Source organism: Trichoderma reesei (assembly GCF_000167675.1).
Source record: "Trichoderma reesei QM6a unplaced genomic scaffold TRIREscaffold_14, whole genome shotgun sequence".
NCBI classification, from domain to species: domain Eukaryota; kingdom Fungi; phylum Ascomycota; class Sordariomycetes; order Hypocreales; family Hypocreaceae; genus Trichoderma; species Trichoderma reesei.
The window spans coordinates 396,254-410,417 of NW_006711161.1; the positions used below are offsets into that span (position 1 = coordinate 396,254).

General features: G+C 54.4%; 4 protein-coding genes across 4 annotated transcripts; 3 read left to right on the top strand and 1 right to left on the bottom strand.

The window, feature by feature from the left end:
* Window positions 1–880: 880 nt before the first annotated feature.
* Window positions 881–1,464, top strand: TRIREDRAFT_64676 (uncharacterized protein; the record flags this gene model as incomplete). Its single annotated transcript, XM_006966716.1, has 2 exons — window positions 881–1,002; window positions 1,119–1,464. The coding sequence occupies 2 exons, from the start codon at window positions 881–883 to the stop codon at window positions 1,462–1,464; spliced, it is 468 nt and encodes a 155-aa protein (XP_006966778.1).
* An 884-nt stretch (window positions 1,465–2,348) lies between these two features.
* On the bottom strand, window positions 2,349–4,313 carry TRIREDRAFT_79545 (imp dehydrogenase; the record flags this gene model as incomplete). Its single annotated transcript, XM_006966815.1, has 3 exons — window positions 3,755–4,313; window positions 2,610–3,555; window positions 2,349–2,541 (listed from the first exon to the last, which is right to left on the bottom strand). Exons 1-3 carry the CDS (start codon window positions 4,227–4,229, stop codon window positions 2,349–2,351), a joined length of 1,614 nt encoding a protein of 537 aa, XP_006966877.1. The 5' UTR covers window positions 4,230–4,313.
* Window positions 4,314–5,441: 1,128 nt separating this feature from the next.
* Window positions 5,442–11,477, top strand: TRIREDRAFT_64654 (uncharacterized protein; the record flags this gene model as incomplete). The annotated part of the gene is made up of 4 exons (XM_006966717.1): window positions 5,442–5,762; window positions 5,818–6,253; window positions 6,307–10,297; window positions 10,733–11,477. The coding sequence occupies 4 exons, from the start codon at window positions 5,442–5,444 to the stop codon at window positions 11,475–11,477; spliced, it is 5,493 nt and encodes a 1,830-aa protein (XP_006966779.1).
* A 514-nt stretch (window positions 11,478–11,991) lies between these two features.
* On the top strand, window positions 11,992–14,130 carry TRIREDRAFT_49770 (uncharacterized protein; the record flags this gene model as incomplete). The annotated part of the gene is made up of 1 exon (XM_006966718.1): window positions 11,992–14,130. A coding segment is annotated over one exon (2,139 nt), but the record flags the coding sequence as incomplete, so codon positions are not given.
* Window positions 14,131–14,164: the final 34 nt, after the last annotated feature.

Here is a 14,164-nt window from a genome sequence, read left to right on the forward strand (position 1 = left end):
AGGTTAGCAGGGTCTGTTTTATCTATACATTGAGGGGGGGAGGGAGAGAGGGGCTTTTGGTGAGGTGAGGCGAAGGATACGTACAATGTCTTGGACGTGACGATGACGCTCGAATTCGTCGCGGGCGTATTTGCGGGATTCGGCTCTTGTTCGAGGATCCGCGATGCGTCTTGTGCCTCGCCAGATGGTACGGTACAAGGACAGGGCCCTTGATCGCTGGAGGAACTGAAAGAATGCAGCTGGTTTAGCTTGGCTGTATGGATCTGCTTCACAGCATTCATTTGTACGTACGTGATCTAGGCTTATGGTTGGCTTGAGCCGGGATGCTGGCCGTTGTGTGGCGTAGCCTCGGCTGAGGCCGAGGGGCAGCAGGCGGATGCCGGGATTCATCAAGGTCTATCTATGCATTGGTTCTTGGGGGATTTGTACAGAAAGAAGGAAGGAAAGGGGATATGTAGTTGCGGAGAATTACAGGCGTGGTGATGATGAGAAAAAGTTGATGTATTGGGTGGAAAGACATGGAGCCGGCCGAACTTCGGATGGCTTGAATGTTGTTCAGTTGACTGCTTGGAGCTGAGGTACAATGATGTTCACATGCCTTTGATCGATTTACAGCGTTGAAGCGCGATTATTGGCTATTTTCTGTTATTGAAAGGCAAACCATGATATTGATCTTGCAAGATCATGAGGGTCAGCATGGCTGTCCTCTGTATGATATGCTGGTCTAATTATTGGGGCTGCAAGGGGGGGTTCGGCTTCAGCCTTCCGTGGCTTCGCTCTGGCATCGAATATAGTACCTACCACCCTACCTCTTTGGCATCTTTGAACAACTGCCTTGATAAAGCCATTGACGTTCATTAAAAGCCCAATATTTCACACAATGGGCGAGGAGCAGAGCCAAGAAACTGTGTCTAAGCGGAAACAGTCCCAAAAAATACACCCAATTGCAATAGCCAACGACAAGACCGATGAGGAGTTCATCAAGGACTATCTACAGCCAAGGTACGGCGTACAGCCCAGCCGTCCAGCAAGGGGCTTCATCACATACCTACCTACCTATGCACATATCCCTCTCATGCACATTCAACAGCATAGGTCCGACTGTGATCCTTCACCAGTGCTGATACATTTCGTAGCCAAGATTGGGCGACATGGACGCATCCTCTAACACAGAAGCCATACTCGCTGGAGTTCCTCTCATCCCACGAGCTTTCTAAGGACGACTTCAAGGCCTGCTTCGACATCATCGAGCTTACTAGCGGCGTAGACTACAGAAACTCTTCGGTGGGATGGCATCCGTCCATGAAGAAGAAGGAGATGAAGTCTCCCGATCTGCGGTACATTCTCGTCAAGGATGACCAAGGCACAGTCAAGGGGTTCACGTCCTTGATGCCGACGTTTGAGAACCACGAGCCCGTGCTGTACTGTTACGAAGTTCATCTGGTTCCCGAGCTCCAAGGGTAGGCTCTCCCCCCGACCCCCCCTCTTTCTTTTCCCTTTCTTTCAAAATCCCTTTTCTTGTCTCGATTTGTCGCCAACTCTCGCTCATCTATGTGTGTGTCTGTCTGCGAACTATTAGATCCGGCCTCGGCAAGCACCTCATGGCCCAGCTCATCACCATTGCGGAAAACATTCCTTCTACGAAAAAGATCATGCTCACGTGCTTCACGAGCAACACCAGCGGGTTAAAGTTTTACGAGAAGCTCGGGTTCATAAAGGATGATTTTTCGCCGAGGGATCGGACTTTGAGAGGGGGAAAGGTGGTGAAGCCTGATTATGTGATTCTGAGTCGGGGAACTGCGCATGGGGGCGTGGACGGTGAGTGGAATTGAATTGAGGGATTTGAGCGAGATATAGAGCCTTTATAGATGGTTCATGATGTTGAGTTAGACAAATTATGAGATGGACAATGTTTCTCCTCATGAGCATGCGAGACCAAACACATACTTTAGCTGTGAGATCACACAAGCCCAAGGGCGATTCATGACTTTCACTTCTTTAGGGATTTAGAGCCCCAGCTAAACCGACGACTCAAGTCAAAAGGTCAGCAAAATTTTCACAGCATGTCTCGTGCAAGTCTCTCGAAATTTTGGCATGCCCCAAGGGCCGCATCGCTTGTATTAATTAATCTCAGGGGTATCATGAATCATGTCATCAAATTTCCAAGCCTGCCTCTAGAATCATTGCTGGGAGGTCTTTTGTTTACTCAATAGCTTTTTCTTAAGCTCACCACCGCAAGCATCCCGTACCAAAACTCCAAAAATATCAATCAAGCCCTTCCCGTTTTGTTTCCTACCCTCTCTCGTGTAAGCAACCTCGTCCGGATTCCTCATGCATCAAGTCATTCCTCATGCGTAGAGCTTCTTCTCATACGACTCCATGTTCACGTTGCCCTCCAGCTGAGCGCTGGCCGTGCGAAGCTCGAATCGCAGGGTGCCATTGGCAGCCGACTCTTGCAGCTCCTTCAGGCTGCGCATGCCGCAGTCCTGCATGGAGTGCTTGAGGCCAGCAGCGAGGTAGGGAACAAACTTGGAGATGGAGCTATCGAATGTGTCAGCCAATGGATACATCCATACACGGGGAGAGAAGCATTGCGGGTCGCAACATACCCTCGGTGAGCCACGGAACCGGAAACACCCTGAGCAACCAAGACACTGTCTCCCTCGGAGAAGTAACGGGCAGTGCCGGCGTTGCTCTTCTGGCTGTCCTTGCCACCGCCGCCAGCCTTCTTGTCCTGCATGGCATCAATGGAGCCCATGCCACGGTAGGCCTTGACCAGCTTTCCTTCGCGGGAAACGAAAGAAGTGCCGGGAGACTCGGTTGTGCCGGCCAGGAGACCACCCATCATGATGGTGGAAGCACCGAGAGCAAGGCCCTTGGCAATGTGGCCAACGTTCTGAACACCACCGTCGGCAATGCAGGGAACGCCAAAGCGGGCGGCAAAGGTACTGACAGCGTGGACGGCGGCAGCCTGAGGACGGCCAACGGCCATGACCTCCTGGGTAATGCAGGCTGAGCCGCTTCCCATACCAATTCGGAGACCGTCAACGCCAGCGGCGATGAGAGTCGCGGCCTGCTCTCGGGTGACGACGTTGCCGCCAATGACATCCAGATTGGGGAACTCCTTCTTGATCCACTTGATCATATCAACCTGGTACATGCTGTTACCCTGGGAGCTGTCGAGGATGACAATGTCAAGACCAGCGTCGACGAGCAGCTGAAGACGAATCTTATCCTCTGGGCGAGTGCCAATGGCAGCGGCGCAGATCAGCTGCTTGCTGTCGGGAAGCTTGGAGGCCAGGGGGAAGTGCTGGTTCTTGGTCAAGTCGGAGCGGGAGATCATGGCCACCAGGTTGAAGTCCTTGTCCACAATGGGCAGCTTGCCCTTCTTGGACTGGGACAGGATCTTGTTCGCCTCGGTCAGGGTAACACCGGCGGGGGCAGTGATGAGGTCGGTGACCATGACCTTGGAAACAGGCGCGCTGTAGTCATCCTCGAACTGGATGTCTCGGTTGGTAACGATACCAAGGAGCTTGGAGCCGATCTTTCCGTCCTCTGCGTCGTGTTAGTCATGATGCTGTGCACGGCCAGATTCGAGACGACAATGGATGATGAGACATGTGCAGGTCATAGTATTGGTGGTCCTCAGGACAAAGGTCTTTTGGTGGAACGAAAGTTATAAATTGAAAAGGTTTATAATCATGCAATGCGAAGCCGGGAGCGAATGCAGTCGAGAGTGAAAAATTTTCCTTACCAGTAACGGGGAAGCCTCCAAAGCCCCATTTCTCCTTGAGGGCCTTGGCCTCGCCGACGGTGGTGTCGCGCGTGATGACAACGGGGTCGAGGATGAAGCCGTTCTCAAAACGCTTCACCTTGCGGACCATGTCAGCCTGGGCGGCGGGAGAGCAGTTGTGGTGGATGACACCCAGGCCACCCTGAAGGGCCATGTGGATGGCCATCTCGTGCTCGGTGACGGTGTCCATGGGGGAGGACACAAAGGGCGTCTTGAGCGTGATGCGCTTGGTGATGGGGGCATCGAGGGTGACCTCGGAGGCAGGGAAGCCAATGTAGCCGGGGAGGATGAGGAAGTCGTTGTAGGTCAGACCACCGTGCTTGGTCGTGTCCATGAGCTCTTGTCGGTCGAGGCCATCGCGGGACTTGTACTCGGCCAGGACGTCCACGGCCGTGGTGTGGTCGAGGATCGTGGTGTTACCGTTGATGGCGGCCATTGTGTCCTTTCTTTCTGGTGAAATTCAAAGGTGAGAGAACAACAGACAGACAGACAAAGAGCGAGGTTGAAGGCGGAAAATCAATCAAATCTGGTAGAACTTGATCGATTGTCTGGAGTTGATACGGCGCTTCTTCCCGAAAGAAAGAAGAAGGAAAAAAAAGTTTTGAGGCGGGCCGTCCGAAATTTTTTTATCTTATGGATGCGCTACCGCAGGGTCTGAGCCAAAAGGAGGGGCAATTGGGGGCATTGGCTTTAGTTGCGGGGACCTGCAAAAAAAAAAAAAAAAAAAAAAAAAAAAAAAGAGCTTACACGCTATGGAGCGGCATATAATATCAGCTACCTTACCCTATAATAGCTCTAGGAGACGCCTAGAGTTGTCAGTTTGAACTGGTAATGAGGAGAAATGAGTTTTGAACTCGATGATTCGGTAGGTTCCGGCTCTCAGCAGCACGTTTCAATGGTAACACTTTCGAGCTTCAAGCGGCTCATGTGCGTGTTCTCGCGGGTTCATGTATAATACCTGGTAATGAGACTTTTTTCACTGTTGGTGTTCTTGTACCTGATGGCTATGATTTTCATCGACTGAACAAGGTGCTCTCTCTTGAACTATGACACCGAAATTGGCCTGGAAAAGAGTGTGATATGTCAAAGCAAACGACTGTGTGCCGTATTCCTTTCTCCTCTTTTTCAGAAGACCGCACTCAAGGCGAGTATTCACCGTTTCACTGCCTCTTCAGCCCCTCATCACTGCTCAGTGTGCGGCTGCACTTATGTACCTTATCAAGAACGGACCATGCTCTGAATCCAGCAATACGTCACTCCTCTATCCACTGACGGAGAATCTTCGGTACAGCTTGCATGCAGTCATCTGCATACGCGGAATGGTGCTAAGCCATGCTGCAGGCTGCGAGATGGGGAAGCTGTCAAGAGCAATACTTACGTACTCGAGATCTGATAGCTAATACCACCTTGAGCCTTTTTTTTCTCGATTGCGCATCGCAAGGCTGCGATCTGGTTTGCCTTGTAGGGCGACCAACGGCGGCTTGTCGCTCGGATACCACCAGCTCATGAGCTTGCAATAGCGATAACCGCCGACTCCAGCTGCCCCCCCCCCCCCCCCCCCCCTCTCGACCAAATACACCCGTCATACGCCGCATATCCCCGCGTCGACACTCTGGATGCTGGACAATGTGATGGCCTTTGCGATACAATGTCTGACTCTGAAGACGCTTCTCCTCCCGGAGAGCCGGTGGCCGACATCGAGAACGCGGCTCCCGTCATAGAACACGATGACGAGGCCGATGTCCCTCAGCTCGAGCAGCAGGAGGTAGCGGAGGACGCAAGCTCTGCCAATGCGGACGAGAAGGAAAATCATGCCATAGATGCCAGGCAGCTGTATGGGCGTGCTCAGAATGGAGATAGATCTGAACTCACATCGGCAGATGCGAGCTCTATTGATGCGATCCCGCGGAGAGCCGGGAGCCCCATGGAATCCGTCACCTCTGCGCCGGGGGATTCTCCATCCGTCCAGGTATTTGATGGCTTCCCGCATGCCATGCTTTAGCGACACAATCTGACAGGCGTAGGGATCACATCTATCCTCCCCAAGCAGCAGTGTCTTGCCGTCGTTTGCTTCCCGTCCCGGCTTTGGCAGCCCCACGCCGTCCTTCCGACCGTTTGACCGACGCTTCCAATCCCGGATAGCATCCTTCAACACGCTCAGTCCTCGCCCAACGTCTCCCGCATACGTACCGAACCACAGCCGTCATGCCTCATACAACTCCAACTTCCCGTCAGATCAGCCCGATACTGACACACCGTCGCCCCCGTGGGAGGTTGTGCGGTGGACGAGACTGAAAAAGCTCAACAGCTATGCGTTCTCGGAATCAGGGAGGCGTAATTTCGGGTCCCCTACGTGTCTTGCCGTGTCCGCTTCGATCATTTTGGGAACCTCTAAAGGTATAATCTTAATATTCGACTATAATCAGAATCTGAAAACCATCATTGGCCCTGGAACCAAAGGTATGTACATGCCGGTGCGGAATGTTCAAATCGTGCACGGCTGATGTTGGTAGCCGTGGAATCTGGGCCCATCACCGCCCTTGCTATCTCGGCGGATCATGCAGTTATAGCTGGCGGCCATGCGAGTGGGAATATCTTCACCTGGGACACTGGACGACCGTCGCGGCCCTTCCTCACAATCCCACATTTGGACGGGGCACAGGTGCAGAGTAGGACTGTTGATGGCCACATGCCAGATGCGTCTGTCGTCCATTTAGGGTTTCTGGGGACTCGCCACACGGCTCTTGTGTCTGCGGACAATCATGGCATGGCATTCTCTCATCTTGCCACCAGGGGCACGGGGCCACTAGGGAGGACGGTCAAGACGACGAGGATACTGGGCCGGTATCCCAACGCGCCCATGCTACCGGGTAAAACTATCAAGCCCAGCGCTGTCCTGGCCTTTTCGCCTCTGCCGCTGGGAAACATTGAGCGGGAGACTGACAAGATGGGACTGACGGCCATGCTGACCCCCTATTTGCTGGTCATTGTGTCGACGACTCCGGTGGCTCAGACGCAGCACAAGTCGGCACGCCCCAAGGATGTCCCGGCTCATAGCGCCATGACCGGCTGCCTGGCTTGGTTTCCTGCCGTGAGCCTCAAGGTTGCGGACGCACACACCGGCTCGACCCTCTCCAAAGCGAAGCTGGTGTACTGTTGGTCTAACGTGCTGACGGTACTCGACGTGGATGAGATTCCGGGAGAGGACAGTGATCCGCCGTCGCTGAGATTCAAGGCTCGGAGTAGGTGGAAATGTGAGGAGGCTATCGTCGCGGTACAGTGGCTCAGCCGTTCTGTACTGACAGTCTTGACAATCTCCCAAAGACTGATTGTCCTAGAGGACAGGACGATGCGTATGACGGAAGCCTTCGACCTACTGGAGAGATACATTTACCACACTGACCTGTTCTCTCATCAGCTGCATAGCCTCGTGGAAAATCTAGACGAAGATGACGTCTCAATGCATGGGGTCGTAGCCGACGCGTTTTACATGAGCTTCAAGGCATACAAAGGGAGAATGTTCCTTTTGGGTTTCAACGATGTGTCGATAGGGGCATTGTCGAACTGGGCAGATCGGCTGATTGCCACGATGGAGCATGGTGACTACATAGGGGCCATCCAGCTGGCTACATCGTACTACACCGGTGACGCCAATAAACTGACAGTCGGCCTCCCTGACGACACTGAGCAGAGGCACAACATGGTCCGCGACAAGATCATGGAGATCACTAGTGCCTCCTTAAAGTACGCTTTTGCGCAACGACAGAAGAGCAGGGCGTCCGTGGACGATGACCATCTGAAGCAGCTTGCCGAAACTTGCTTTGTGGCCTGCCAGACCATCGGCAACACCGATTATCTGTTTGAGGAGCTGTATGAGTGGTACAGCGATGCGGATGCCGAGGGCATATTCCTCGAGACCCTCGAGCCATTCGTCCTCGATCAAAGCATTCGAAGCGTTCCGCCCACGGTGGTGAAGGATATGGTCAACTACTATGTTACCAAAGGCTGGGAGAGCAGGCTCGAAGAGCTCATCTGCCATATGGAGACGGCGACTCTGGACCTGGATCAGCTCACCATCCTCTGCAAGCAGCACAACTTGTATGATGCGCTGACCTACGTCTGGAACCAAGCTCTCCAGGACTACATCACTCCAATGATTGACCTGCTTAGCCTTCTGGTTCCGTTGATGTCGAATGGGAGCTCCATCGCTGGTAACACAAGCGACGATTACTACGGTGTCAACGCCGTCAAGATATTTCCCTACCTTTCTTACATCCTGACGGGGCGCGTTTACCCGAGCGGCGAAGCCATGGATGAGCAGACGGCGAACAAGGCCAAAGCCGAGGTCTATTGGTTCTTCTTTTCTGGAAAGACGATTTCGTGGCCCAAGGGCAGCGGTAAAGCGTTTCTCACAAGAGCCGATGGAGGGCCTGAGCCAGCATATCCCTATCTGCGGATGATTCTGAAGTTCGATGCTCCTAGTTTCCTCAGCGCTCTCAACGAAGCTTTTGAAGATTCCTTCCTAAATGACGCTTCAGATGATCGTCCGAAGGGCACTGGCTCTAAAGCGGACATGCCTGAAGAGCAGATCTTTGGCATGACTATCAACCGGCAATATGTTCTGTCCATTTTGCTGGATGTGATGAACCCGTCAGAGTTTGCACCGGCGGATACAATCTATCTCGACATGTTCATCGCTCGGAATCTTCCCAAATTCCCGCAGTATCTGCTTTTCCCGGGCTCAACCTTGTCAAACGTCCTCACGGGGCTCTGCAATTACCCCGGCCCCGATCTCGCCGAGGACGCGCAATTGAGCGCCGAGTATCTTTTATCAGTCTATCATCCCTCGGATATGCCTGCATTGATGCCGCTGTTCAAGCAAGCCGGCTTCTATCGGATCTTGAAACGAATATACAGAGCCGACAAAGAGTATGGAAAGCTTGTGGAAACGTTCTTCGAAGATCCGGAAGATCAGGATTTGGTGTTTGAATGTATCGCAGAGTGCCTGCGACCCCAGAGCGGGCTGAATCGACGACAGGAACAGGAAGTCTTGGCCGTTATCGAGAAACACGCCAGAGACCTGCTCGAACTGAGTCCTGAACGTACGGCGTCGACTCTTGCTCTACAGAGATCCGAACTGCATCAGCACGTCCTTGATACCGCGGATGATGCCCCTGAGCTGCAGCATGCTTACCTGAAGGCATTGCTAGAGCCAGAGAATCCATTGGCTGATGGGCAGCACACGCACGAGCGGCTTCTCGTTGAGCGATATGTGCGGCTGATGTGCAAGTTTGACGCACAACATGTGTCAAGTTACATCGGTCTCGTCCAGTCAGTGGATCTTCAACTAGACAGTCTGCTGCCTACCATGGAGGAAACAGGCGTGGTGGATGCCGCTGTTGTACTCATGGCCAATGCCGGACAAGTCACCGACGCTATGGATCGACTGGTCCAGCACCTCGGCACACTCGAGTCTGCCATGGAAGGTCTCTTGCGGTCTACGGATGCACATAACGGAGAAGAAGGAGCAGACAGCGGCTCGCTGTCGCTGGAACCGTCAGCTGAAGCTCTTCTCGAAAGCCTGCAGAATTATGTTCATGTCGGGATATGGCTTTGCCAAGAGCAGACCAAATCTACAAGGAGAGTTAGTGTTGTATCAAGGAGCAAATCATCTCAGGAGAACCTATCCACTGATGAGAGTCTCTGGTTGAGTCTCATCGGTGCTTGCGTACGAGTCACGCAGAGTCTGTCTCCACTGCTACATGCGGCTGCAAGCGAGCATGTGCTTGACGAAGAGAAGCTTTTGGCGAAGCTGCGATCACTTGTACAGCATACTTTTACCTCACTTCTTGTTTCCACCTCAAGCCAAGCTTCCACCCCAGCAAACGACCAAACAAGTCCCAAAGCTTTGGCAAGCCCGGGGTCTAACCTCTCGTTCCTACGAGTATTGAGGGCGTTCCTGACAAATGCAGCGGCGTCGTCTCCAAGCTTGGCAGATCTCCGCCACGTGCTTGCGTCCATATTCTCGGCTTACGCATACGAGGAGTCGATTCTTCGCCTGTCGAACCGCCTCTTGGAACGCAGCTTGTTTACAAGCGTTAACACATCCGTTGAACTTCGACAGCGTGGATGGAGGCCACGCGGCTCTACGTGCGAGGCCTGTGGCAAAAGAGTCTGGGGCCCAGGTCTTGCCGGTGCTACCATCTTTGAGGCTTGGGAAGACAAGCAAGCCGCTGAAGAGGTGGCCCGGAAGCAGAGGCAGATCCAGGCTGCGGAGCGGGCCAAGGGCCATGCCAGAGTGTCGGATCGTCGGAGCAAGGGCAAGAGTCTGGACACACGCCCATCGAGCATGCTCATTGAGCAACTCGCCGGAAAGTCCAACAAGGACCAGGTTCTGGGGCCGCTCGTCGTATTGGCCTGCCGGCACATCTATCACCAGACGTGCCTGGATGCCTTGCAGGAGAAGCAGGAGAATGGTGTCTTGCCTCGAGAACTCGATTACAAGTGCCCTATTGACGGATGAATCATGGATACGAATGATGACATGAGGCTGTGTTGTACAATGGTTGTTTCTGGCACGAGGTGTTAGACATACAGCAGCGAGCAAAGATGTTTGGGAAAGTTGGTGCATTTTGGTAATTGGAGCGGATGAAATCGACATAGCAGGCCTTTATCTTGGGAGTATCTTGGAATGGAAAAGCGCATTGAAGCTGACGAATTACTTGTGTACTCTAGATGGTGGTTATTTAGCTGTAAATAGATTTATGCTGCATGTCCCTGCCTGACATTTGGTCTGATTGTGGTTGATGTTGCGTATGTCGGCGGGTTAGCTTTTCCCGTATGCCGAATCCCGTGATTATGCCGCATCCAACCATTCCGCCTCTTTACCCAAGTCCGTCCCTGGTCTTTTGCAACTTATTACAACAACATCTTGCATAGCATACAATATTCCCTGTCGGCTTCATCCGCCATGTCTGGCTCCGACGAGGACGGATTCGACGGCGAGTACATCTCGGACAATCAATCGTCGGGCTCCTCAGACCAGGAATCGCCGCCGCTGCCTCTCTCGCAGAACTACTTCGCGCCGCCCTTCTACGGCCGCCCGCCCACGCCTCTGCCCCCTTCGCCGTCCCTGACCTCGCTGCTGCGGCCGTCCCGTCCGACGACGCCCGATGCCTCCGACGACGACATCGCGCCCGTGCCGCGGACGGCGCCCAAGGTGCCGACATACGAGTACTACGGCTTCGTGCTGTACCTGTTCAGCAGCCTCATCTTCCTCATGTACCTGCTGTGGAGCTACCTCCCGTCGCCGTTCCTGCACGCGCTGGGCATCTACTACTACCCGGATCGGTGGTGGGCGCTGGCGGTGCCGGCGTTCTTGGTGATGACGCTGGTGTACATTTACGTGGCGCTGGCGGCGTACAACCTGGAGATTCTGACGGTGCCGCTGAACAGCGTGGAAACGATTGTGGACGGGGCGGGGAAGCTGGCGGTGATTGATTCTAAGGGGAGGCTCAAGGGGAGTAATAAGAGGGAGAAGAAGTGTGATAGCAACGGGAGGCTGAGGTGGAGGGAGATTTGGAACGAGGGGACGGATGCGGTGCTTGATATCCCGCTGGCGGGGGTTTGCGAGGTGCTGTACGGGGAGGGGAGGGAGGTTTCTGATGGGGAGGAGGGGACATGATGATGTTTGTTTGTTGGATAGGGATTTCTGTGTGGTTATGGCGTTTCTTTTGGCAGACAAGCAAGCAATCTTATGAGCGATTGTAGAGGATACCCCATGTAGTTTTACATTACCGAGGGGAAACAGATAAGAACTCTCAGGTGTCTAATAAGACAGCAATCTGTCATGACTGCATCTTTTCGGGAAATCCTCCTCGCAATACAAATCACTTGGCTTCAATATCACACAATCTTCGAAGCTGACCGCTTGCACATCAGCTCCATTCCATGGTGGTGGAACACACCCAATTAGCCTAGCGCCTAGTGGCCGCTGTTGATGGCGGCACCCCACTGTAGCCTTGCAGCAAAAAACCCGAAAAAAAGTTGCAGGGCTGAGCTACAAAATTTCTACATACAAACTTGATGATACCAGCCTCACCAAAGCAAAGAGACTTCTACAGCACATGCTTCGTTAAACCAAGGGCGCTCAAATCACGACAATCGCCTCGAATTTGCCTTGCCGCAGCACTCACGCCATGGATATCCTCAAAGTGCTCTCGCGCGGCACGAAAAAGAGCGCCAAATCCTCGCTCGCAGGCGGCAGCGCCGTGGGCAAGCTGCCCTCGTCCGGAACGAAGCCCAATCCGCAGCTCTTCCACGACGAGGTCCGCGGCCACAAGAGGAAGCGCGACGCTCACGAATCCGAGAGCAACAAGATCCCCGAGGAGCTGCCCGAGGTCGACTTCTTCGCGCCCAAGGATGCCGCTGCCGAGGCGAAGCCGACAAAGGCCGATGCGTCCAACAAGAACAAGGGCAAGCGAGAGGCGAGTCCGGCGGCCGAAGCGGCCAGGCTGCTGAGCCCGGAGGAGTGTCGCCAGCTGCTGCGGTCGCACCGCCTCAAGGTGACGCTGCTGTACAAGCGCGAGGAGGAGCAGAACAAGGTGAAGAAGTCGAAGAAGCAGAAGAAGGCCGCTGCTGCTGCTGCCGTCGTCGTCGAGGCCAAGAAGGACCACAAGAAGCCGCCGCAGCTGACGCCGCAGCCGCTGGAGTCGTTTGGCCAGCTGCGGAGCACGTACAACCTGTCTCGCAGGGTGGCCGAGAACCTGGCGTACCAGGGCTACCGGGTGCCGACGGAGGTGCAGATGGGGAGCATGCCGTTGCTGATTCGGCCGGACCTGGCATTGAAAGGGGAGGAAGGGCTGGAGAGAGGGGTGGATCTGCTGGCGGTTGCGCCGACAGGGAGCGGCAAGACGATCAGCTTCTTGGTTCCCACAATCAATAACATCATGAGGAGGAGGGCGGAGGAGAAGCTGCATGGGATCCACGAGCTGGAGGCCATCGTTATTGTGCCGACTCGAGAGCTGGCCTATCAAATTGTCAGCGTTGGCAGCCAGCTGGTCAAGGGGACTGGCATCAAGGTGCTCGGTATGAGGAAGGGGATGGCCCTTGCTGCCGAGAGCCAGGATATTGGAGAGGACAGCTCGGACGAAGAGGAAGAGAAGGCGGAGGAGTCTGATGAAGAGGAAGACGAAGAGGAAGATGAGCATGGGAAACCAAAAGCGGTGGCAAAGGTCGACATCCTGATCACGACGCCTCTTCTCTTGCTCAACTTTCTCACCTCTGGATCATCAAGTACACAAAAGATTTTGCCAACCGTCCGCGACCTCATATTAGACGAAGCCGATGTGCTCCTCGACCCCCTGTTCCGCGAACAAACACTCGGCATCTGGGCCGCCTGTAGCAATCCGGATCTACGGCTCTCGTTCTGGTCCGCAACGATGGGCTCCAACATTGAGACGCTCGTCACCGAAAGACTGACCTCAAGGGCCGAGTCCTTGGGCATCCCCCAAAGGCCGCTGGTGCGCTTGGTTGTCGGCCTCAAGGACACGGCCGTGCCAAACATTGTCCACAGGCTGATTTATACCGCGAGCGAGCAAGGAAAGCTGCTTGCTCTGCGGCAACTCCTGCGGCCTACTTCGAGCATCGATTCAGGCCCGCCACTGCGGCCGCCTTTCCTCGTCTTTACGCAGACGATTGAGAGAGCTGCTGCCCTGCAGGAGGAGCTCAAGTACGACATCCCGCTCGAGGCGGGCGGTTCGTCCAGAATAGCTGCTCTGCACAGCGGCCTTCCCGACGCAGCCCGAGCAGCCATCATGCGCAAGTTCCGCGCGGGAGAAATTTGGGTGCTCATCACGACTGACGTCCTCGCCCGAGGCGTGGACTTTGCCGGCGTCAACGGAGTCCTGAACTACGATGTGCCGGGGTCAAGTGCGGCGTACGTGCACCGCGCAGGGAGGACGGGGCGAGCTGGCCGAGAGGGTGGCATAGCCGTCACCTTCTATACCAAGGAGGACATTCCCTTTGTCAAGACCGTTGCCAACGTCATTGCCGCGAGCGAGAAGCAGGCGGGCAAGACGGAGGACGAGGCCGGCGTGCAGAAGTGGCTGCTTGACGCCTTGCCGAACGTCGGCAAGGAGGATAGGAAGAAGCTCAAGGAGAGGGGCGTCGAGTCGAGGAGGAGCGGCAACAAGGCTATGATTACGTCCAGGAGCGGGTATGAGCGGCGGAAGGAGCACAATAGGAAGGGGGCTATTGAGGGGAGCAAGAAGAGGAAGATGGAGGCTCGGGAGGACGGGGATGGTGGTGGTAAGGAGGGTGAATGGGGTGGATTTGACGATTAGCTATGATATCCTATCTGATAGAGTATGA